The sequence below is a fragment of the Balaenoptera ricei genome, chromosome 5 (assembly GCF_028023285.1).
Source record: "Balaenoptera ricei isolate mBalRic1 chromosome 5, mBalRic1.hap2, whole genome shotgun sequence".
In the NCBI taxonomy this organism is placed as follows: Eukaryota; Metazoa; Chordata; class Mammalia; order Artiodactyla; family Balaenopteridae; genus Balaenoptera; species Balaenoptera ricei.
Window position 1 is genome coordinate 53,534,615 of NC_082643.1, and position 26,530 is coordinate 53,561,144.

The window sequence follows — 26,530 nt, forward strand, 5'->3', positions numbered from 1 at the left end:
AGGAGGACTGGAGTGCACTACATCTCTCTCTTGAACACTCACAATGCACTTAGGATATTAAAGTCCCTGTGAAGTTATGAAATAAAGAAACCCATTTCATTGTGTTCATATGAGCATTTCACAAACTGTCAGAGAATTTTTTTTTTTTTTTTTTTGGTGAAACATTTAATTTTCGGGACATACTTTGGGAAACTTTGTATATTGGGAGAGGCTTATTAATAAGAACTCAACTTATTTAGAAACCTTATTATATACTCTCAAATTAATGTTTGTCAGAATGAGGGTCATGAACTCATTGGGTTGTGAAATCAATGAAGTAGATCCTGAGCAGTATTTGGGAAACAAAACAAAACAAAACAAAGCAAAACAAATAAGATAGAAAATATCAGGGTTATTGCATATAATAAGTAGTGAATCATGAAAATTTTTCCTGGGTCACAGTGTAAAATACATTTCTTTCCATGGTCATGGCCAAAAACATCTAAAGAGACTGCTTTTATGAAAGTCACATGAATTGCTTGTTATGCAGGAGTTATGATGATAACAAATGTCTGAATTTTATGAAATTAACACAAAAAGGACCACAGTAATCACATGGCTAAATACAGTACTTGTTATTACTTAAAATCAGATAATTTTAGAGCTGAAATATCTCATAGAGGGAAAACCAAAATAGAGTTTTAGTGATTTGTCAAGGTCAGACAGCTGTTAGCTGGGCCTAGAACGCAGGGTTTCTGATTTGTACTATATAATTCTTTTACTTGTCAGCATAAATTGACATAATTTTTATTTATAGAACACGAGGATTATTTCTTTTTAACAAATAAGAAAACCAGGCACAAAATTCAGCAAATCACCCCCAGATAGTAAGTCAATGATAGGTTACAAAAATGCTGAAGGCTTTAATTGAAGGGAAAAAGTAATATAGAGATACTTCAGTGCTGAGGTCTAATTATTATTCCAGCTAATAACTAATTAATTAACCTCATACCCCATGTTACTAGGTGGGGTCATTCAGTTGTTTGGTTTCTCACTTGAACATGTAAGTGTCCTGTATATATGATTCTGAGAAGACTTAGCGGATAACACATCAGTGAACACAAACCCTGCCATGTGTAAGCTAAAGATGCAGACTTTAAATAATGAACCAAAGTATTCCCTCCAAACGCACACCATTTTTAAAAAAGAAAAGGAGCTATGACATATGGAATCATCCAGAAGCTACAAACAGAAGCTTCTACACATTTTATTTTAGGAAGGCCTCTGAAAGGCGCCTTCCAGTTGAAGTCTTGAAAAATTATACCTAAATTTGTGCCTATTCACTCTTCTCTCACGGTCTGTTCTGGGGCGGGAGTGTCAGAAACTGGTCAGTGGAGGTTGGAAATATTTCCTTTTCCACCCCCTCTGCTCCCTGGAAAGCGCCCACGAGCGTCTACCCCAGGGATGCGGGCCTGCGCTCGGCTTCCAGCAAACCCTTCTCAAGTCTCTGGAGCCCAGGTTGGTGCTATCTCCTCCCAGAAAGCTCTGGGCCACAAAGGGCAGAAATCGTTTGATAACTTAATCTTGGGGAGAGGAAGAGACGCTGAGGCCTGTGTACTCTAGTGATAAACGGAATCATCCGGGTGACTCAAGGAAGAGACATAGCATCGTTTAAAACTAACACAAACTAATAAAGCATAAACAAGAACCGAAAGGGGGTAGGAACCACCCCTACGAAACGTGGTAGGCGGCTGGTGTCCGGAAGGAGGATGACCGCGTCGCTACGACCTGGAGGTTACAGGGGTTCCCTCCGGGGAGACCCGGCGGGGAGAGCAGGGAAGGTAGAGCAGGAGGTGAATTTCCTAAAGCCCAGGACCGACCCTTAGACCCTCCCCCTTCCTATAATTAACTCAAAGCCGGTCCCGCCAGTCGAGGCCGGTGGCTCCCCTGGACCGCCACCTCCCGTCGCCCACGTCGCGGAGAAGGAGAAGATCCCGGGATGGGGGTGTCGAGCCCGGGCCACTCGAGCCCCCTCGCGCGGCTTCAAAGCCTGACCCTGCCTGGGGCCGACCACGGTCGTCGTCCTCCCCACTCCTCCCCGCTCCTCCCGCGCCGGCAGCGCCCGCCCCGGCCGTCCCGGCTGGCGCGGGGGGCGCGGGACCGGGCCCCGCGTGACGTGGGCGCCGCGGCGGGAGGGGCCGCCCGGGGGGCTCCGGCCGCCTTATTAGCGCCCCGCGGGTCGCCGGCAGCGAGCATACGGCCGCTTCGCGAGCAACAGGAGCCGGCGAGCGGCCCACTCCTCCCACCTCCTCCGCCTGCCTCCTCCTCCTCCCCTCCGGCTCCTCCCGCCCCCACCTCTGTGCGAGCGGCGGAATCGCCCTCTCCCTGCCTCTTTCTCCCGCTCCCGCTCGCTCGTCTCTCTCGCTAATACTTCCCCCTGCTGTGCTCCAGGGGACCCAAGCATTCTCAGCGCTAACCTTAGGGACCCATGGTGCTCGAAAAGCCTAGAAAAAGCCGCTTCGGGTAGAGATAGTTGGAAGCCCCTCGTCCCTTCCCCCTCTCCCGGCGCAGCCCATGCCCGGCTCGCAGCACCTTCTCGCTCCTGCACACTCTGTTTGGGAGGACGGGGTGAGAAGGTGAAGTGGAAAGAACTGCAGAGCAGAGGGGGCCAGTCTCAGAGCTCAGATTTCATTTTCATTGAAGCAAAGCACGGAAGATCAGTTTTTTTCTGTTTGTTTGTTTTTGTTTTTGTTTTAATTCTGCATTTTTTTGTTCTTTTTTCTTTTTCTTTTTTCAAGAAACTTATTTTGAGGGGGGGTGGGTTTGCTCTGGGCATTTGCTTTGCCCAGTAGTTGAAAAGTGAACTCGACTCGTGATGGTTCTCCTGTCACTTTGGTTGATAGCAGCCGCTCTGGTAGAGGTTAGGACTTCAGCTGATGGACAAGTAAGTGGAAAATAATAACAATAAAAAACTCAAACCCAACCTTTTCCCGAAAAAGTTCCTCCCCTCTTTTCCCCTCCTCTCTCTCCTCCTCCCCCCTCCCACCCTTCCCTGTTATCTGGTACATTCACGGACGGTGTTTCGAGGGCTGGGCGCAGCGTGCGGGGCTTTCTGGGGTGGGGGGTTGAATGGCACGGGAGGTTAGGACTCCCACTTCGGGAGCCCAGGCTTGTCACACCTAGGACTTCACTTTTGCGGCATTCGGAACAATTCCTGGTGACAAAGTGCAGCCAATTCGCATCCTCGCCGGGCCATCTGGGTTTCCTCTTTCCGGAGGGCGGTCTGGGCGCTTGAATGAAGTTCTGGACGCTGGGTCCGGGATCCCAGTGCTCTGGTTGCAGCAGCCGGAGTCGGGTTCGCGGGACTTTCTCTCCTGCTCACTGACTCACAGCTTTTTCGGGCAGCCGGAGGCGGGGGTTTCAGGAAGTCCTTGGGCCGGACAGGGAGCGATCCAGTAGACACGTGTCCTGGGAGGACCGCGGCAGGGCCGGGGTTTGACAGTTGGGGAGGGGGGCCCGGGGACGTTTCCTGCCCTGCGTTTTCCTGGGCAGAGGCTGGAGGCGCCGGCCGCTTTTCTCCCCTCCCCCTCTGCACAACTCCTCCTCCTTTTAAAGCGAAGTTGAGTGCAGCTCTGTTTCTTTTCGACCCAGCCCCCGCCCTTTGGAGACTCAAGGTGAAGCCCGATGCTCTCGGAAGAGTCCTTGACAAGGCTCAGCGGGATGAGCCGAGACGTTTGTAGTAAATCACATCAGCACAGGGCCGGTGGGACTTTGGGTACAGAATTTCTCTGTGAGTTTTTGTAGCGTCTCGGGTCTGCCTGGTCTGACCATAGGGTGAAAAGTAGAGAATTGTCTGGTGGATTCCTGACCTCAAATCTGATACATCAGGATTTAGACTTCTTTTTGCACGTGTAAATTCAGAGACTTTCTTTTCTACTCCTGACCCAGTACCCGGAGTTTTCAGAAGAGAATATCGAGTGTCAGTATTTATTTTTTGCTGGCTTCATAAATGTTAAATTAAAATTAAAACGAGCAAACGACACCCTGTCCCAAATTATTATTGAATTGGCTCATGCTCCTGTCACAGAACCTCCTACAAACTGAGGTGCAGCCTTTAGGCACCAATCCCGGTCTCCAGCATCTCCTGATTAGCCAGCTCCTGAAAAGCATTAATGGTAGAAATAAAACGCATGAGGTGATAAGATGAAACCCAGTAACTGTTTCTTTTTCTTACTTTTCCCCCTCCTTTCCAGGCTGGTAATGAAGAAATGGTGCAAATAGGTAAGCCTTGTTCTCAGATGTCACTCTTATCTTAGTAGAAAGTAGGGAATGAAGTAAGCGAAGCAAAATATTGTTTCTGAAATTTCTCCCATTGATGGTTAAAGAAACAATTGGTAGTCCAGTAACAGTTCTATTCTTCTCTTCCTCTTTCCGGAGGAGGGTGTCACTTTCCTCAGGCTGAGTTGTAGTGATGTAAAAATTCTCCTGCAGTTGGACTTTTCAGGCGTCGATTTATTAACTGTCTTTGGACAAGCCACTGGTAGGTACTGGGAGGGTGATGGAGGGACTGGAAGAAGATATGGAGATAAATTAAATCAACTTTTGTAGCATTAAGAGGAGCAAATCTGTTTAGAAGAGAAACAAAGTGTAAGAATGCTACAAAGAAGAGAAAAATGAAGCACAGATGATGGAAAGTTTTCTCTTAAAATTTTTCCAGCTTTGCATAATCCCTCTGATGGCTTTTCTTATGCCATCTGCTTTGAAATCGTTATCTACTCATGTGTAAGATACTGTTAGGCCTTTTGCAGATAACATCTAAAACCTCGGTATTGCCTGACGGTATGGGAATTATTCCCATTTTATGGGTGAGGACACTGAGGCTCAGGGAGTGTGACTTGTAACATGTCCTCCAAAGTCCATGGTCTTTTTTGAAGCTGTTTATAATAATGTATTTGTTCTGAATGCAGAAACTGAAAGTCGTCTGTCAAGAAGCCAGGCTCCATTCAGTCTTTTCATACACATTTAACTTGGGTTACTTTAAAAGATAATTTTCCTTTTGGCAGAGTGTTAGTCTCTGTAAATTGTGTATTTGTCAGGTGATATGGTAAAGTCATCGTTTAGGTGAAAAGATTTTGTTACTGCAGAAGTAGTTATAAATCGTTGCCCGTGTGCTGTGTGCCAGGCACAGTGCTAATTGCTTTATGTGCCTTATGTCATCTATTTCTCACAACTGCACTAGGGGGTAGGGACACATTGTGCCTATTTTAGATTTGAAGGAAATGAAGCTTGAGAGGTTATACAGTAACCTGCTGTAGTGCATAGTGGAGAGCTCAGGGAATTCCATACTTGTAAACTAATGGAGGGACCCCAAGATCCAGGCCCAGAGTATCTGTTTGTAGCCATATAACATGGTGTGTCAGAATGCTCCCTTCTTACTCAGTGCTTAGCATTGTTGGAACTCCTCCACAAGCTTAGACCTCCACAGGAAGAGCAGGACAGACAGGAGGAAAGTGAGAACTGCATTGAAAATACAATGTCTATGAAGAGACATTTGTCATTTGTAGTTGATAGCATTCAGCCATCAACATCTATCTTTTTAAAGAAGGATTTTTCTTTTTCACCAGACTTCAAACAAGTAGGAAAAGAAAGCTGTCTTACTTTTTATTTCTTAAACATTTGATTACTTAAACATCCCAACATTTCAATATGTAAATTAAAAAACTATTTTAAGATTACTCATTCTACAAGGAATAAAATACATTGCTTTGATTAAATTTTCAGATAGACTCAGCATGCTCATATGTAAGAGGCCCTGGGTTAGACTTTGGTCCAGTCCTTTTGCTAATATAAACTACTTTGGTAGTTCTCGTCCTCAGGGAAGAAAGTAGTACAGGTCTGCTTTAATTTGTTAAGAGGGAGATGAGTAACAGCACAGAAGAGAAGAGGGCAGGGCACTCTTAGGTTGTGTTGCTGAAGATTTATTTGCTCCCAAGTTCCTCTGCTTTATGAGATTTCTTTATTTTATTATTATCATTTTCATTTACCATTTCCGAATTGAGTTAAGGGAAGAAATAAAGATGAAAATAGATTTGACTCGCGAGTCTTGTGATAGCAGAAGTGTACCATTTGGCTTTGGGTTATAACCATTTATGTTGTTCTTAAGAGGGATTTAAAAATATATTTTAAAAATTTGATGTGCAGTAATGAGATTCCTTTCCCCTGTCCCCATGCATCAAGGGATTGCTAACCTGGAGTTTTGGTAAATGTACTTTTCTACATATAGTTAAGTAATTTTTTTCCAATAATTGATTCAAAAGTAGTTTTATATAACTGCCTGGAGGTGCTATTTGATCAATGACACAATTAAGAAAAAGTAATAAGGTTTGTAGAATTAATGAATTTATATTTATTGATCTACAAATTGGCTAGAGAAGATTCCATGTTTCTGAATAATTTGTGAATAATTTAATGTCTCAAGAAGAGGTAAATATAATTTAGTAACAAAACACAAATTGTTAGGAAGCTAAATTTAAAAACTCCTTTCTATTGAGATATAATATCCGTGCAGGGTGGTGCATATAAGTGTACACCTTGCTGATTCTTCACGAAAGGAACACTTCTGGGTATCCAGAACCCGGATCGATAAGAACATTACTAGTGAGGCTTCCCTGGTGGCGCAGTGGTTGAGAGTGTGCCTGCCAATGCAGGGGACACGGGTTCGTGCCCTGGTCTGGGAAGATCCCACATGCCGCAGAGCAACTGGGCCCGTGAGCCACAACTGCTGAGCCTGCGCGTCTGGAGCCTGTGCTCCGCAACAAGAGAGGCCGCCATAGTGAGAGGCCCGCGCACCGCGATGAAGAGTGGCCCCCGCTTGCCGCAACTAGAGAAAGCCCTCGCACAGAAACAAAGACCCAACACAGCCATAAATAAATAAATAAACAAATGTGGGGTTTAAAAAAATGTTCTGATATGAAAAGAGTACTTTAAGGGATTTTTGGCTTAAAAAAAAAAAAAGAACATTACTAGTGCTTGTGCCACTTTCCTAGCAGGATTCCCACACAAAAGGTGACTTGTAACAGGATCAATTAATTTTGCCAGTTTTTAATTCTTTTTATAAACAGAAAAACAATACATACTTTTTTAGTATTTGGCTTAGGAAACCAGTAAAAAATATATATCTGATATGCTCCAACCCCCTAGAGTAGAGGGCAGTCTGTGATGGGGGCAGGTTAGAACATATATATATATATATGACACCCATGAAGTGTGTAGTACAGGATGTGACTTCTTTGCTTTTTTCTCCACCCACTGGAAAAATGCCCTCTTGGTGTGTGACTCTTGGGAAAATGGGCAAATAGGTTTTGAACTGTCACCTAGTTCTCTGCTCCCTTGTCAATCAGAGAGGAGCTATCTACCTATCTACACCCATATATACATACATACACCCATGCATACATGCATACACAGTATATATATACACCCATACATACATATACCCACACATACATACATATACCCACACATATGCACACGTATACATGCACGCATACATACATATAGGTGCATATGTGAATGTGTATGTAATGTGTATATATGTGTAAATGTGTTTCATGAGATTGGTAGAGTACTTCTGTGACATATCAGGGAGCTCTTTCATTTCTGACTCAGAATATGGCCTTGGTAGGATGCCTAGGGTAATTGTGGGTAGCTGGCTGGCTGGCCTGATTGGGTAAGGAGGTTTGCTCTGTGACACATGTGGCTTAGGAAATAATCATAGTTCTGTAGAAATTGGAGAATCTGAAAAAGAGTCCTCTGAGTCCTTTTGTTTCATAAGCCACGCCTTCGAGATTGCTTGAGTGTTATCAGAGGAAAAACCATTGTGAGACTTTGATGTTCAGCTGTCTCCCCTCTCCCACCCCCGCTCTTAGAATTGGGGCATATCCATCTTTCTCTGCCCTATTTCTGTTTCCCAGTTTCAAATTCCATTGCATTTTATTCTTAACCACATAAAGTTGCTAATTTGTCCTCTCAAATATCTGGTTTCCTGAGAAATAATTTTTCACCATTTTCAGGTACTCGTTTGGTTTTCAAGGTGTAGTGTGTCACTGTACCTTCTCCTTGGTATACAGTAAGTGTTTCCACTAGCGTAGCCCTTGAGAGAGCAAAGACTTTGTCTTGATGACTGCTGTATCACCTGTACATAAAACAGAGCTTGGTACCTTGTGGGCTCTCAAATATTTGTTATTCAGTGCATAGATCTAGTAAGCAGGTTATTACCATACTGGGATTTGCCTGTGTTCTGATGTTCCTCAAATGCTCTTGTTCTGTGCCCCTGTCCAGGTTTAATTGGTCCCCAGGAAAATGAGGATGGTGACAATGGCTATACAATTAATTATTCAATGTTATCAAGGCTCCTTGTGACTTCCTGTTTCACTCCACAAAGCCAGGGACTTAGGCTTATCAGTTTTTTATGCTTTTGTGTTTGTGCTCAATAAGTATTTGTCAAATTGAATAGAATTATGTGCAGGTTTGGAGTGTTCACTAATTTTGCTCTAAAGTCTATTTGGGATAAGTTGCCATGTTGCTGGCATCAGTGGAAATAAAATAAGCTAAGACTGAAATCTGTCAATCCAGTTTGCCAACAGCAATACTAAAAGATGTGGTCTAAAGCAAGTTTAAAGGGATCCCTTGTAAAATTTAGAATTTCAGCCACCTAAGCCATTGTTCTTCCCTGGCACTAAAGATCATACTCTTGACTTTACTGATTTAGCTCCCACCTCTCCATAGAACATCATAATGATTAAAGTTAAATGCTTTAAGCTTCTTAGATGAAGATGTTATTAAATGCAGCATGTTACCTATCACCAGCAACTTACTGCTGTTTAGCTGAACTATTCCTTCCCCATACTTTCACTGTTTTCTTTTTTCATTGTACCAAATAATCATAATATTGCTCAGAAATGTTAAGAAATCTCCAAGGTCATCTCTGTTTCCAGGACGATTATCTTTAAGCATTCTTTGCTTATGGGTAGCCAACTGAGATTACCCTGGAAATCCATTAGGGACAATTCCAAATTGCCTGCTAAAATCATGAGTGGTTTCAATATGAAGAGTTTGATTATACTGCTTGGACTGGATCTATTGACAGGGAAGACTTAAATGGAACCCTACTGCTTCCTCAAAGAGGATTGTTATTACCAGAATTTTGGGAACGCTTTCCTCAGAGTTCCTCTAATAGAGATCAGCTTTTACTTCTAAGCTGTGCTACTTCTATAATAAATTGTTGAGTTAGTCTTTTTTAATTAATCAGTTTTTGTTCTGATTATAGATGCTTTACATGTGCCCTTTGTAGTTATCTTCTATTTCTGTATCCCCCAGATTTTTTTTTTTTTTAAATTTTCTGTACCTCTTAGGGTTGTGATTTTTTTTTTTTATATTTATTTATTTTTGGCTGTGTTGGGTCTTCGTTTCTGTGGGAGGGCTTTCTCTAGTTGCGGCAAGCGGGGTCCACTCTTCATCACGGTGCGCGGGCCTCTCACTATCGCAGCCTCTCTTGTTGGGGAGCACAGGCTCCAGACGCGCAGGCTCAGCAACTGTGGCTCACGGGCCCAGCCGCTCTGCGGCACGTGGGATCTTCCCAGACCAGGGCTCGAACCCGTGTCCCCTGCATTGGCAGGCAGATTCTCAACCACTGCACCACCAGGGAAGCCCTATCCCCCAGATTTTTGACAATCATCCCAAATATCAAACTTTTGTTATAATTTAGCATATTCTTATTCAGTCTTCTTTTAATACACAGATTATGGGGTTTTTATTGGATACCTGATTTTGTTTGGTTTAATATTTTAGTGTAATTTTCCATATCATTACAAACTCCTCATAAACATCATTTTCATCCCATCATACTAATAAACCTTATTTTATGTAATCATTTCCCTAATGGTATCCATTTTCTCATGATGGTGAACATTGCCACACAGTGTTGTATATAGATTATTGCCCACTTTTCCAATGACTCCTTTAGGAGAGCACCCTAGAAGTTGATTACTGTGTAAAACCAAATTAACATGATACATTTTGACAAATGCATGACTTTTGAAGACGTTTGTAGGACCTGAATTCCTAGTAGCAATATATAGGAAAGTGTTGATTTAAAATATTTTAATTTTAAATTAGGTTTGGTTCTGCTCTTCTTGACATTTGAACATAATTTTTAAATATTTGGTTACGCAATCTCTGAAAGATGCAATGAATTAATCATTTTTCTAGTTACCACGTACCTCAGAGTATGAACCATTGTATTATAAAAATGTTTTGTAATTTTATCAGTACTCTAAGAATATTTGTCCACCTCATAGAACAGAATTTGAGAGTTGTGTATTCTTTAGAATGGATAGTAAAGCGTGGGAAAAGTTTCCTAGCTTAGGAATCTCTGTTCCCACATGTAATTCATCCATCCTAATTTTCCGAATGCATTTACATGACTTTGCTGACTAACTATGAATCCCTAGAAGAGATTTTGTGGTAAAATATCAGTCTCTTGTTTATAAAAACGAGTGCCACAAATTCAGCATGATGAATCTTTATGGAATTTAGAACAAATTGTGAGCAGCGTGAAACAGTCTGTCTTGTTCTTGAAGTGACTGATAAAACAAAAATAGTATTTAGGAAACTTGTAGAAAGTAAAATAGGATTAAACATATGAATCTTCAAATACTTAGATAATAAATCACATTTCCTACAATTTTTCTTCATATTTAGTACATATATTTTTATATGTACTAATGCACACAAACAGAATCATTGAAATAATTATTCATATGAATTTGTGTTCTCTTTCTTTTATGTGTAAAAACCTCTCTTTTTTACATGTAGAGTCCATTCCTTAATCTAAAAGCTAACCAGTGTATGCATTAGAGGAACTATTAATATTCATTGCCTCTCCTCCATCAAATGGTCAGGGGCACAGACTCTGTTTACTGTGTGGTTTAAAATCCTGACTGCAACACTTTCTAGTCGATGACCTTAACCTCTCAAAGCTTCATTGTCTTGTATGTGACATAGACATACTACTCTTACTTACTTCACAGAGTTTTAAAGCATTCATAAAATGCTGGCACATGGTAAGCAAGCTAGAATAATAGGTATTATTAGTAGTATGTCTTAGTCTTGTGCTTTTAAAATTTATTTATTTTATTATTTTATTTAATTTATTTATTGTTTCTGGCTGCATTGGGTCTTCGTTGCTGTGCGCACAGGCTTTTCTCTGGTTGCGGCGAGTGGAGGCTACTCTTCATTGCGGTGCGTGGGCTTCTCATTGTGGTGGCTTCTCTTGTTGTGGACTATGGGCTCTAGGCGCGCGGGCTTCAGTAGTTGTGGCTCGCGGGCTCTAGAGTGCAGGCTCAGTAGTTGTAGCGCACGGGCTTAGTTGCTCCACGGCATGTGGGATCTTCCTGGACCAGGGCTTGAACCCGTGTCCCCTGCATTGGCAGGGAGATTCTTAACCACTGCGCCACCAGGGAAGCCCAGTCTTGTGCTTTTAAAAAACACTTTTACTGAAGGAGAGCTACCTCATTCTAGTCCATACATTTCTGATAGGTCTGCCTGCCACTGTGGCTTTCCAGGCACCTTAATTTAGTGTGTCATGGACTTGTACACTATCCAGCCACTCAGCTCACCATGTGACAGCTCTTTAAGAGTTCTATTTTCATGTATTATCTTCATGTTGGTATCTCAATGTAGTGCTGCTTAATTCATTGGAATATAGCAGTAGAGGGAGGAGTTGAGTAAGGAATAGTGCAGAAAGTTATTCCACACCAACTATATTTTGTGTATACTGGACATAATTCTTTCTTTTCTTTTCACCTTATTTATTGAAATTCCTTCTTTCCATTTCATTGAGAGAATGTTCCTGTATTAATCATGACTCCTTTGGATGCAAATAACAGGAACCTAGTTGACAGTGGTTAAGGAAGACAAAATTGATCAGGTAATCAAAGTCAGGTGTAGCTGGATTTAGGGCTCAAATAATGTCAGGAATCAGTCTCTCTCTCCCTCTTTCCTTACGCTCTCTGTCCCTCCCTCCTCTTTTCCCTCCCACCTTTCTTTCCTCCTTCCCTCCCTTTCTCCCTTCCCTCTTTGTTTCTCTCTTATTTTTCCTCTGGGTTGGCTCTATTTCTCTAGTAGCATAAGATCGTGACTATCCAAGTTGTGGCAAAGCCTGTCACCAGCAACTCTAGGCTCTCATTACCCCACTAGACAGAACACTTCTGTTCTGGCTGCTCCAGATAATAGCTCCTGGTAGGGCTTTTACTGGCTACCTGGCTCAAGTCATAAGCTTATTCTCAAACCACGAACTGTGCTCAGTGATTCGGTGCTCTGAATAGCCTGGATTGAGATGTTTCACTCTTGACTGACAGGGACTGAGAGTGGAGTGTGAGATGGTTAACCTGAGGGAAAACTGAGGTTCAGTTAAAGAACAAGGAGGGATGGATGCCGGATGGCACACATGTGCAATAACGTCACAGCTGTCAGGACTTCTGGCACATCGATGGGAACTGTTGGCTGTGGCAGGCAGAGGAATGGATCCCCAAGATGTCTGTGTTTGAATCCCTGGAACCTGTAAATATGTTACATGGCAAAGCGGAATTAAGTCTTCAGATGGAATTAAGGTTACTAATCAGTTGACCTTAAAATAGGGAGATTATCCTGGATTACCTGTTGGAAAGTCCGTATAGATGGAAGGGGGAGGTGAAAGAGACTTGGTTTGATGTTGCTGGCTTTGAAGATGGAAGGAGGGAACCTTGAGCCAGCAAACGCAGGTAGCCTCTGGAAATTGAAAAAGGCAAGGAAACAGATCATTCCTAGTGCTTCCAAAAGAAATGCAGCCTACTGACACCTTGCTTTTAGCCCTGTGCAACCTATTTCAGACTTTTGACCTCCAGAACTGTAGGATAACGTATTCATGTTGTTTTAGGTCGCCAAGTTTGTGGCAATTTGTTACAGCAGCAATAGGATACTAAAACAGCAGCCTAGTGGACTGTCCTAGTTTCTCATACTTTTTGTCAAATCATAAGCCAGACTATTTTAGATTTGGAAAATATAATTACCACAAGTAAAGTTTCAGTGAAAACCTTTAAAGCTACTATCCGCATTTCTTATCTGTCATATTTTCCCCAGCCTTTGGCCCTAGGGACAGATGCTAATTTTCCTGGCTTTAAATTCTAGACTCAATATTAGTCTTCAAAAGTATTATCCATCAAAAAATTGTGAGACATATGAGAAATATTAATTTTTAGAATGTCTAATATTGCTCTTGAGTCTGTAAAATTTCCAATGATGATAAATATAACCAGTAGAAGTGCTTCTTTAAAAACTAAGATTGGAATGTTAAGTGTTTGGCATTTGGGCCTCACTTAAAAAAAATAAATCTCTACTTGTTATCCTGTTATTGATTATTTGATCATTTTAAGATGTAGCAAACAAAGAAAATACTTGGATATTTTTCTTGAAAACAGTTTTCTTAAAAGATCTCCTCTTACCTGATTTCATGTTCTGGAATGCTGAAGAATGTGCTGTTCTTTCCTAAATGACTCTCTTGAACATAAACATTGTGCAATTGCAACAAATATTTATGAAAAAGCCAGATTAAAAAAATGAGAAGAATTTTAAAGTTCACAACTATTTGTTCTTTCTTAATAGTGAGTAAAAGCAAAGCACCTCCCCCCTCCCCCCCCAAATAGCTATGAAAATAGGTTTGCAACTAAAATAAAAGACATCAAAGTGTTTCTCTGCCTTGTGGTGATAGGAGCCTAGAGGAGATGAAGTGAGGAAAAAGGAATTTGGCTGTGTTCAGAATTTCAGCATGTGTCACAATTAATTTTTAATTGCCTTTGAGAGAAGATGTGTCCCCTTCCCCGTCAGCGTTTACGGCTTTGGTGAGCCCTTTGGCATGTGATGTCCTCTTTAACGTCCACTCTTCACCCCACTCACATCTTTCCTGGAGCAGCTGGCTCCTGTCATTTCTGATGAAAGTCATTCTCTTACCCTTGGCTCAGGATTTGGAAATGTTGTTGTTGGAGCTGCTTCTTTAAGCAGATCTTGAAAATGCTTATTTGATTTCATTCTTGTGGCCAGATTGTTGCATACTGAGACTTTATACCTGATAAAGGAAATTGCCTGTGTGACAGCCTCTAGTGTAGAGCAATCAGCCAGTTCTCGGGAGAGATTCCCAGTCCCTGGGTTGGGTAATGGAGCGTGGGTTGTTACAGCCAGTCTAGACTTCAGGCCGTTTGTTGACATGGAGCTTAAGATCCCTTCTAACCACCAGAAACACTAGATTTGTGTGGGACCGGAATGGGGAGAGGCTTGAGGGGTGCTGGGACACGGAAGGAATCTGATATTGACATCCTTCGTGTACAGCTCTAGCTAGATGATGATGGTGATGGTGATAATAACACCAACTAATTTTTCATTTATTGAAATGTTATTAGATGGACTAAGCCCTTTATGTGCCTTATCTCTTCTTCCTATTTTACAGGTAACCTGCCTGAGCCTTAATTTTCGTAATTTCAAGCCCATGTGCCAAAGAGCACATGAGGTTGAAACCGGCATTCAAATGCAGTGCGTTTTGACTCCAGACCTTTAGTATTCAACCATCATACCCCGCCCCCTTCTTTGCTTGGAAATTAGAGCCACATTGCATCAATCACAAGTATTCCAATATTCTGTGTGCCTGGGGTAGATTTGGTCTTAATTAGATCAGCTAAAAATTGCCGTGATATATGAGACTTTGTGCTGCAGCCATCTTAGGTCCTAGCAATGTTGATTGTACTACTGAAGACTTGTCTTCTCTTGCCGTTCTAGAGTGTGGTCTTTGTAATGTGCTGGGGACATCTAGTCTCTTCTAGGAAACATTTGTGTAGTGTTCTACAACATACTTAGAAGGATACCAGCCTGCCTGTCCTCAGGTGTGAGCATATGTGGCTGAATGCGTGAAGGAGTATAGATGGTCCCAAAGCCTGGGCTACAGGGTGATGCTGTGAGAGCACTCTTTCCCAAGAGTCCCCACTTCCAAAAATAGCCATTAATTTCTCTTTTCCCCAAAGACTGATGTACACTGGGGACATTTAAACACATGTAAGATCACACCTCTGCCCCAAAGAGCTTAAAATCTCTGAAAGGACAAGACATAAACATGTAATTTTCCACCCATAGGGATTTTTATAACTGTTATGCAGACAGTGCACGACAGTCAGAGCTAGGAAGTTTAGACCCTGAGGTCTGTACTTTAGGCAGTTTAACAGGGCAGGTTTCATGGAAAAGATGGGGCTTGGGAAAGGCCGTGAGGGCCGGGTTAGATTTGCATACATGGAGAGAAAGCAACAGACCTTTCCCCCGGTTGATGCAATAGAGTAGGGCTCTAAAGGCAGGAGTGATTAAGCTAGTGAGCCCATTAGAATGTTTCTTTAGGTTATATGGGAGATGATGTTGAAAAGAAATTAGGGACAGAATGCAGAGGGCCTTAAATGATAAAGTTAAGTTTTGATTTGGGTTAAATTACCTAACTTTGAGTTTAGTTTCTTATGTGTGAAGTGAGGGGATTTGATTAGTAGATGGTCTTTCAAGCAATTTTCAGGCCTGACATGGAAATACAGATATCAATTTTCTGAATTTATTTTATCCTGAAGTAATGATGAGCCAGTTGAAACTCTTCATAAAGAATAACAGGGTAATATTAATACCTAACATTTATTGAGCACTTACTATATGCTGGATACTGTGTTAAGCACTTTGGATTAAGCCATTTAGTTTTTACAACAAGCCTATGAACTAAATACTGTTGCCCTAATTTTTTCAAGTGAGTACTGACATAAAAAGTCTTAAGTGACCAGAATCACAAAGGTAGTGAGTGGTAGAACCTAGGCATATTAGATATAAGACTTCAAAACAATTTTTCTGGCAGTAATTTAGAAAATATTCTGATACAATGTATACGGCATTTGGTAGTGAGAAATTATATGTGGGGCATTTGGACTTGGTACTTGCAGCTTTTCAGTGTGAGGTGATGAGAACTTGAAGGTGATTGGAAGAAAGGGGATTAATTTGAGAGAAATTTTAAGGTGAGATCAGTAGGACTTGAATGATATAAAGTGGGGAAAAAGTTGAAATGAAGTCAGTTTTTTTAGCGTGGGAGTTTGGGAGAATCAGCACATCATGAACAGAAATAGTGAAGTCAGGAAGACAAGATGAATACTCAGGTGAAAATGAGAAGTTTGGTGTAGATATTTTAAGGGTGAAGAGAGGGTATGACACCTTCTTCTCAGCACAGTGAAACTGACCCATCCAGGTTTCAGTTTGAGGCAACTTTTCTTTTTCTTTAACCTGTATTTACTGAGGGTCTGTTATGTGTAAGTATCATGCTAAAACACAGACACGTGTAAATGGTCCAGAGCCTCAGGAATGAGTAAAATTTGGAAACTATTAGAAAAGTCTAACATGGCTGACATTAAAACAGAAAGTCTGACTAGCTCAAAGGTCTTTTAAGTATATGGAAGCGCAGAACATTGGTCCTTACATCCTTTGATGTCAGTTGTGTGCAATATTTGTGTGTGTGTGTGTGAAAAGAAGTACATACATAGCACACATACACACATGCACAGATACACAAGAAGGTGGTTTTTTTTCATGCAGTGCAAGAAGGGAGAAGTCATTATGTTAAACTCTAGAATGAGGAATTTAGATATGAAAGAACTCCCTGACCGGGAGAATTGTTAATGTTATCATTAGACTGACAGCGAAGATGTGACAGTACTTTTTCTTATAGGTAGTTCAAGCTTTTGAGGAGGTCCTCAACTAAACATATGCCTCTGACCTGCCTGGGTTCTGAACACGTTGAGAAATAGCAAATCTAAAGACACAGTGAAAATATCTCTTATGAAAGAGGCTGGGGAGTAGCACGAGGCTGTCACGTGGGCAGGCAGTGGGCTGGCGGACAGGGCACCCCACCCAGTGTGTGTCAGGCCCACTGGGCTGAGACAGAGCCTGCTGCTGGGGAGGAGGTGGAAGAGAACAGCGTCCTTATCAGCATCGTTCCCAGGCCAGGAATGATGATGAGGGAGTGCTGAGCTTCGCAAACTGCTTATTTTTCCCAGACTTGCTAATCACATCCGTCATGCTTCTTCACGGGGGAAGGGTGAGTTAAGGGGGACGGAGAGGCCTAAATACTCAGAGAAAAATCTCTCCTCCCAGAAGGCGGGAGTAGGTGAAATGTACTGCACCTCTAACTTAAGAAAACATGAGGGCTTCCCTGGTGGCGCGGTGGTTGGGAATCTGCCTGCCAGTGCAGGGAACACGGGTTCGAGCCCTGGTCTGGGAAGATCCCACATGCCGCGGAGCAGCTAGGCCCGTGAGCCACAAGCCTGCGCGTCTGGAGCCTATGGTCTGCAACAAGAGAGGCCACGATAGTGAGAGGCCCGCGCACCTCAAGGAAGAGTGGCCCCCACTTGCCGCAACTAGAGAAAGTCCTCGCACAGAAACGAAAACCCAACACAGCCAAAAATAAATTAATTAATTAATTAATTAATTAAAAAAAAAAAAAAAGAAAACATGACGTCTTCTACTTGAGATGCCTTAATTGTAAGAAAGAGGCAAGGAAGAGATGATCTTTCAAGGTCTTGTTCATCTTTGACCTGTAGAGTTATAGTTCTGTGACTATCCAGAGGGATGCAGAGTGGGGACTAATCTCCTGCCTCTGGTTCCGAAGCACGAGGGGCCCTGTGTCTGCATTCCAGGAGGTCTGTTTTAATGGTTAGATCCATTTTTGTCGTTGTTCTTAGTAGCTTAAAATGTAAGTTTGGGATATTATGAAATGTTTGATTTATAGGCCAGCAGGAACGGTGAGAAATATACCCAACGTTTGCAAGCAAATTCGGGCAATAGAGGTGTATGACAACTTGTGTGGTTTGCTGTCATCGATCGCTTGATGGTAAATTACTATTTGGGGAGAAGAAGATGCATTCTAATTTTAGATACTCCCTCAGGCTAAACTGCTCTCATTCATTCATTCACATATATTTACTGAGTGACTTCAGAGTCAGTTTCTGGCACTGGAGAACTATAGTGAAGAGAAAAGATAAAAATCCCTGCCCTCGTGAAGCTTATATGCTAGTAGGTATAAAGAAACAATGAACAAATAAACATATAAATAAGATTTAGAGTATGTGAGATGGTGACAAGTTTTGTGGAAGTAAAATGCAGAAGGGAGATAGTAATGAGACAGTTACTGGGGGTAGGAAAGACCTTAATGGGAGGGTCAAGTTTAAGCAAAGACCTGAAGGAATGGAGGGGTGAGCCATGCAGCTGTAGGGGGGGAAGACACTTTGGCAGAGGAAATAGTGAGTACAATGACCTTGAGATGTGAGAATTCCCAGTGCTGGCCCTTGTGAGGCATTTTTCTCTGAGTGGGATGGGTTTTGAGGAGAAGACATGATCTGTCATTGGCTCTGTTTTGAGGATAACCTGTGAAGGGGAAGATGGTGGTTTGGACTAGGGTAGCAGCAGGGGAGGTGGTGAGCAGTGGTCAGAGTCTGGAGATATTTTGAAGATAGAGTCAGTAGAATTCGTTAAAAGATTTGGTGTGTGGTGTGAGAAGAATTAAGGATGGTTTAGTCAAGTTTTCGGTCTGAGTGACTGGGAGGATAGCGTTGCCATTTGCTGACATGGGCAAGGAGGTGCAGGTTTGGGAGCAGGAAGGTAGGAAGTTTACTTTGGGAAGTGTTGAGGTACCTAGTGAATATCCACAGGGAGAGGATCCAGTGGCAATTGAATTGATGAGAGAAGATCTTATGGAGGAAGCCTGGGCTGGAGATATATGATGGTGAAGGTATTCAAAGTCAGGAGACAGGATGAGTTCACCAGGCTAGGGAGGGTAGATGCAGAAGAGGAGAGTCTGGGACCAGGTCCTGCAACACTGCAGTGTGTTCAGGTCATGAGAATAAAGGAACATGAGGAGGGAGAATGGGAAGGGGAGACCACTGAGGAGAAGAGGAGAACCAGAAGAGAATGGTGTCTGGAAGCTAAAGAAAGGAAGTGTTTTAAGAAGGAAAGAGAAATAGAGTCAGATGCTGCTAATAGGGCAAGTAAGAAGATGGAGTCTTGACCATTGGTGTCAGCAACATGGGGTTACTAGTGACCTTGACAAGAGCGTGATTGGAGTGGGTTCAAGAAAGAACAAGCATGGGAAGAGAGGAATTGGAGATATCTAATATACTCAATTTTTTAAAAGTGTCTTGCTATAAAGGGCAGTGAAATAATGGGGACTTAGCTAGAGGCAGATGTGGCATCAAGAAAGTTTTTTGTCAAAGATGGAAAATATGGCAGCTTATTTATTTACTGGTGGGAATGATCTAGTGATGGGAAAATTGATGAGGAAAGAAACTGATGACAATTGCTGAAGCCGTCTTGCAAAGGCCAGAGGGTCTAGGATGTGTACACGAACGGAGGCTTTGCTCTTAGGTAAGACCGCAGACAGTTCATCCATACTACCGGGGTCGGTGGGGGGAGGTGGGAATGGACCAGGCAGGCACGGATGCCAGTGGGTTGTGCAAAATTCACTGCTTCTGAGTTATGCTTGGGTAATTAGTGACCACAATGTGGCTTTACAGTGGCCCCAGCTTTCTGTGCTTGTGGCACTTACGGCTCACACAAACCTTTACATGCCTATTGCTGTGGCCCTTCAGCCACCCCAGCTGACAATTATATAGTTTCATATTTTAAAATTGCGCCTGGGCACTATTTTAATAAGTGACTAATTTACATTTAAGTTAAAATAGTTAAAATTTACTGAATCCTCTGGATAATCTCATTTAAACCTCTCATCAAACTTATGAAGTTGGAACTATTACTAACCTCTAGTTAACAATTGAGGACACTAAGCCTAAAGAAAAAATAAAGAACTTGCTCAAGTTCAGGTGTTGACTTTTCTGCTTTCTGGCACTGTAGTCTCTTCCTTGACCATAGGCTGTATTGTTTGGTGGAAGTATTTGGGCCTGTGAAATGTGTCATTTCTGAAAGCAGTAAATTAATGTTGGTTTGCGTATGTGATTGTAACCTGAGATTAAATACTTTTGATAGCTTTGAGCTTTATCCACCACCCCTTTATTGTTCTCCCCAAGACCAAGAACTTAAGAGCCTTTTACAATAATTTTTGAAGCTACAATAGAGGAAAAATTGGTTGGCTGGCTGCGGGTAGGCAGGACGTCATCATTCTTGTGGTAGTTTTCCTTAAAATCAGATCTTAAATTAGAAATTGACAGCAAGATGTTCCATCTGTTCTACAGTGAGTGAGAGCGTGATCTTCAGCATCGAGATGATCAGAATTGAAAATTTCCTTTGGCTCCTTGTTCGCTATGTGTCAGGCCTTCTAGGTCTGCTTTCTCATTTATAAACGAAGGGTAGTAATACCTACCAACTGTGATTGTTGTAAGAATTAGAGAAGGTATATTCTCAAGCACAAAGCAGAGTGCCTGATATTTATTCTGCAGTAAATGACAGGTGACTGGGTAGCTCCTTTGTCCATTCCATTAACTACCATCCAGTGGGGCTACATGCATCTTTTCCATTAATTCCCAACTGGAAAATGACTCATTCAGAGTTTAATTTCAAAAATGTTTCTTATGTGTACGTTTTAGGAGTGGCTTATTATTTAACATTGGATAAGACAAAGCTCTATAGAAATGCACCATCTTTATTTTGAATAAAAGTTCAGAACATATTGTCTGACAGTGGAAAAATGGACTCATCCCAGAGAATCTACTGTTTACTGTAAGCATGAAACTCTGGGTATCCTCTTGGGTGTGGAGGAGACTCCCTGCATTCTTCCTAAATTTTCTAGTTCTCCAGTCACTTAATCCAGGCATCGGTATATTGTTTATAGACTTCAGTTGTGTGAATTCCCTTCATCGGAGATGAGAAATCCATACGTTAAATGAAGCATCACTTTTCCTTCCCTTGACACAGTAAACCGATGGTTAAAGAAGGAGTTACAGCTGGAATTATTGGTGCAGCCAGATGCTCATGGGCCTTGGGTAGTAAGTCAGCGCATGGAGCACCATAGACAAAGCAAATGTTCTCCAGTTGCCTGCACTACTAACTTATACATGTAAACAAATCCTACTGATGAGGGACCCTGGCAGGTACAAAATCTTATATTAGATGATACTGGAAATACCGAGTTGAATGGGGAGTTCCTTATCCTTAAGGAATTATTTTGGGGTTGGCTTTGTCTGTCCACCTCCAAGAGCCCAATTCATCCATCCCTGTAGAAACTTTCCCCTCCATCAGTCTGTTTCTGTGACTCTTGAGTTCATTCCCTAAAATTTCAACTTCTTTCTCTAAACCAGAATTTACAAAAGTATTCACCAAGGATTTGGTTGTAAGGGAGACCGAATCTGTGTGCCTGTGCTTACCCCAATGCCTGGTGTAAGTCTTTGACTGTGATATAGAGTCAATTCCTGTGAAGCAGGAATTGTGTTGCGGCTGCTCCCAGTGTGGAAGCCAGGCTTCACTCTGCTCTGTGATATGACCACCCTCACGCCTTCTCTGCCTAGTAAATCTGTACAACCAGTTTACTTACTCTGTGCATTTAATAAAGGGGGATATTTTGTTTAAATACATCGGTCATTATAAGTGGCATAATGGTAACAAACATGCACTCAAGGAATTTCCAAGTTGCAAAATACCTTCATTTGTCTTCTGGTACTTTACACATTTTTTTTTTTTTTTGAGTTATTTAAAAAGCAGGAAAATAACAAAAACATAGTGATTCTATAAGGATACTTTAAGACCATAGGTTGTAGGTTCATTTATGGGCCTCATATGCTAATGTGTTAGATAACATGCATGAAGTTTCCATAGGTGAGCAGTATTTGTGAATCATATAATTTTTTCAGGGTACTTTATTATACTATAGGACTAGTCTTAGGCTAGAACCATGAAGGTGGGGAACTTTTAACTTCATGTTCTCAGATTTTCCTTTCCATGCATTCTTTCTTCATCCTTGTTGCCCTCCTCATTTACTTCTGTCTTCAAAATCATTTCTATTAAGGGAGAAATGGTTGATTTAATGTGTTATCTTTCCCCAGGATGTTTGCATTTCAGCAGACACAGTACTCTCATTTGGCTAAACTTGGGGAATTAAGTTCTAATTGTGAAATTCAGTTTAACATGTAAGTGGCCACGCGTGTTGTAAAGTGAACCCCAAATATTGAATTCATATTCAAATGAGTGTCTTTCCCATGTAAGGAATATGGTGCAAAATGACAATGCCATTTGCTCTTGACTAACCAGTACTAGTGTATTCAGTTTATAGATGATTATTTCTTCTTTTTTACTCCATTCTCCTCATTTGCTGAAAATGTTCTGTGATTTATGGGATACAACATGATGTAGCAGAGTGAGTGTATGGGCTTTGGAGTATGACTTGGAGACGTATCTGAGCTTCACAGTTATTTGACCTTGGACACACACCTCCTGAATCTCAGTTTCCTCACCTGTGAAGTATGATTGTTAGGGTTGGTATGATGGAAAAGATATGTATAAACTACCACACCATAAACTACAGTGTATAAATTACAAGCCAATGGTAGATGTAATACAAAGTAGCTATGGTGATTAGTATAAATTCTAGGATTCTTACAAGGAAAAAATTAAAACAATCAGAAAAAGTTTTTTCTACGTAATAGCAACTTTGTTAAAAGTTTGTAGCAGTTATCAGTTATGCCAGTGATAAATTAACTGGGAGTATGTGTTGATTATAAGCACACCAGGTACAGTTTATGGAAAGTTATTCTGTTCATATTCTCAAACATATAAATGAGATGAATATTCACATTGCAGTAAACTTTTTTTAAAAATTAAAAAAATGATTCATTGAACACAGAGTTACCTAAATGCATTTGAGAAATGATTTGAATTCTCAAAATTTACTACTTATGAGATGGTTCAAGAATATATTTATTATGCAAGTCGAGGTACGGTCTTGTGAGGTGGGCACTTGATGCCTACGTTATGTCCTCCTGTGTTCTCTTGTTATACAGGGTTCTACAATTCTATTTTTCACCCCACAGATTTACCAGTAAAGAGACAGAGAGAGTATGAGCTGGTGACTCCAGTCAGCACAAATTTTGAAGGACACTATCTCTCCCATATTCTTTCTGCCAATCATAAAAAGAGGTCAACGAGGGACGTGTCTTCCAACTCTGAGCAATTGTTCTTTAACATCACAGCATTTGGAAGAGATTTTCATCTGCGACTAAAGCCCAACACTCAGCTAGTAGCTCCTGGCGCTGTTGTGGAATGGCATGAGGCATCTCTGGTGCCTGGGAATATAACTGACCCCATTAATGATCATCAACCAGGAAGTGCTTCAGAAAGAATCTGGAAAACAGAGCCTTTGCAGACTAACTGTGCTTATGTTGGTGACATCATGGACATTCCGGGAACCTCTGTTGCCATTAGCAACTGTGATGGTCTGGTAAGACTCATTGCCTTTTGTGTCTGTGTGTTTGCAGGTGTTTGGGAGTGCAGCATGGTTTGGAAAGTAGAGGTGGAAAGAAAACCTCACTATTATATTTTAAGTTCAGGAAGAAGCATTAGAAAGCATTTTACTGACAAAGATGTGTGCTTTGGCTTAATTTGACATGAAGACAACATTAGTCTAAGAAACCAAAGACAACTATTTTAGCATTCTTGGCTTATATGTTCACTTGTGTAACACTGGGGATTTTATTTCCTTATTTATTTAAAATCATTCTGACAACTTTCTAAAGAAGCATAGATTCCTTCAAAATGATAGTATTTCCCTTCTTATGTGGAAACGTTGGATATCCTCTTAAAGAAAGTATTTGAAAGCATTCTTTCGCTTCCCAAAGAATGCTAAAATGGGAAATGAGAAGCTCCTCTGTTAGAATTTGTTCAAATAGCATTACTCTATGGACATGAGATGTAGTTCTCTCTGTATTGTGGCTTTGATTCATTTTTTTCTTTATTTTTGAATAGAATACCCGTATATGGCTCTTTAGTTTTGTGGATGAGGCCAATAGTAACTGATCCTTCTTCACATGCTGTGAAGATGTGAAGTATTTTTATTTGTTTTGTATCTCCAGATGTTATTTGAAAAGTGTGTCAATGTTTATGTCTCTTCCATTCACAGTTGACTCCAAGTCTTTGTTCAGAAAGAGCAACCATTTTTCTTTCTATGGTTGCCAGGCTGCTGTTTCTTGGGAGTTCAGAGCTATTGTCTTTGTTTTGTCTCTCTTCTGGGAGTTCTCAAAATATTCCTTGCATTCCTTCTACCTTGGCTGGTCCCCCAACAATACCTTGAATCTTCTGCCACTGTCCTCTCTATGCATAAGCACAACCCAAAGGAGTTATGATACCATATGTTTTTACCCAAGGCTGGTGGATTAATGGTTGTAGGCTTTATTTTGGGGTCTTGTACTGCCTCTTGATGTTCTGTAGGGTTTTAGAAGTCAGGATGGAAAACTGAATAGAGCATGTGTGGCAGGTCCAAATCTCCAAGTTGGACTCTGTCAGTTTAGGACCATACTGTCACATTTGGTGTTGGACCATGCTCTGGGGTTTGAAGACACAAGGAATCTCTCAAGTTCCTCTCATTCCACACAAACGTTGAATAGATCTGAATTAACTAAGTCATTGAATAAAACAATAGATAGTGCTTTCTAAAAAGACTAAGTTTAAAGTATTCACTAAGAGAGGTTGATTCAACACTACCAGGATATAAAAAGAAATAAATTATAAAAAAAGGTACTGTTTTATAATACTTCTAAGTAAAATATACTGAGTATAAAACTTAATTTAGTGTTATTTTTAAGTTTTATAGCATAAAAAGATTACGTATTTTTTATCTCCTTGGTTAAGATTGAAGCTTGAGGTAGAAGATTTGAAGCTTGAAAATCAGTTTAAGGAAGGCAAAAGGCAAGGAAATTATTTTAATGGGTTATCATAGTGATTTTTAAACCCGACTTAGCAATCAGTAATTTTCTGACTGTACATGTCAAATTATCTAGTCGTAGATACAGAAATCTGGGGCAATAGCAAGTTGTTATAAGGAAGAGGAAAATAGATATGAAGTTTGAACGAACATTAATTATTAGGATTAATTTCTCATTTTTAAGATACGGTGTTAACTGTTGGCATCATGTGTATGTTGATATAGCGTGTGTGTGTGCGCGTGCACGTGTGCACATCTCTACCAGTGTAAACCACAAGTATTCATTTGTTCCATTCGTTGATCCATTAATTAATTAGTTAATTAAAAGATATTTCTGGGAAGCCAGTTATGGGTCAAGCACTATTCCAAGCATTGTGAAATGGTGAAAGGAATGATCCCGATTACCATCCTCATGGAGCTCAAATTTGTTAAATTTGCCATAGATTTTAAGTGTCAAAATATCTGGTATACATGTACGTGTGTGTTTATATTAGACATACATATTAGAATCATGTTTAACTTAAAAAATTGTGGTATAAGGAAGTATCTTCTGGAGAGATTTTATGAATGGGGACAGAATTTCGAACCAGACATGAGTGGCTCAGGCCTTGCACTTGATGCAGGAAGAGCGTGGTGTCTAGCCTACAGCAGGCAGTGCTGCCTTTGTGGGTGTACAGAAACAGAAGCCTCTTCTAGAGTTTCCAGCTCATAGCAGCTCTGGAGGAAGAGTAAAGATGACGGCAGGAAGAGAAGCACGGTTATAGAGAGCAGATCAATACGTTAGAGTGATAACACCAGTGGCTACTTCATTAAGCTGGGGACAAGTTCTTAAAATTGCACAATTGCATTGGAGAGGATAAGCTTCTTAGCAGAGATGAAGTAGGAAGTAAAATTGATGGGAATGTAAATAAATTTGGCTGATTAGCTGATTCCTAAACCTTTTTTGTTCCTTTAGCTTGCTGTGTAGGGATTTAGGTTTGACCTTCTTGACCTTAGGAAGGGAAGCAGGGATACTGAGATAACATAGATTCCTGAGGATTAACCAGATGGGCTATAAAGCCATTGCCCTGGGAAGCTCCGGGATTATAATCAAATCCAAGTTGTCCCAGTAGAAAGCACAGCCACTCCTGCCCTAAAAATACCAATGGGAACATCTCTGCCCAGCAACCATGAAGTTAAGTCCCCTGCTATGGAAAAGAATGCCAGTGAAGCCCTACCTGGATGGGTGCATTTTAGACTAGTGTAGATGGGAGTCCAGTGATCTGATTTTCTACATGCGTCCTTTGATCTCTTGCTCATAGGGAGCAGCCACAGGTATTTATTTTTCACTGAGGTTGGAAAGTTCTTAGCGTGGCCTTCTCCCTGAGTGAAACTCCTTATTACCTCTTTTTCGCTAATACTGCCTTGTGGCATACTATGTATGTTTGAAATGGGCAGTGCTCTGAGACAGAATTAATTTGTATTAAACAGAATGCTTTAATTTAATTTAAAAAAGCGGTACTACTCAAAATGTGTCCATAGACTCAGATTTGTGACAAG

At 41.2% G+C, this 26,530-nt stretch overlaps 1 protein-coding gene across 1 annotated transcript in view; it reads left to right on the forward strand.

The window, feature by feature from the left end:
* Nucleotides 1-2,798: 2,798 nt before the first annotated feature.
* Nucleotides 2,799-26,530, forward strand: part of ADAMTS3 (ADAM metallopeptidase with thrombospondin type 1 motif 3) — a 282,138-nt gene continuing 258,406 nt past the window's right edge. Inside the window, exons 1-3 of the mRNA XM_059924055.1 lie at nt 2,799-2,923; nt 4,233-4,260; nt 23,106-23,512. Coding sequence (XP_059780038.1) covers nt 2,855-2,923; nt 4,233-4,260; nt 23,106-23,512 — 504 coding nt within the window. The 5' untranslated portion in view covers nt 2,799-2,854. The remainder of the gene's footprint in view (nt 2,924-4,232; nt 4,261-23,105; nt 23,513-26,530) is intronic.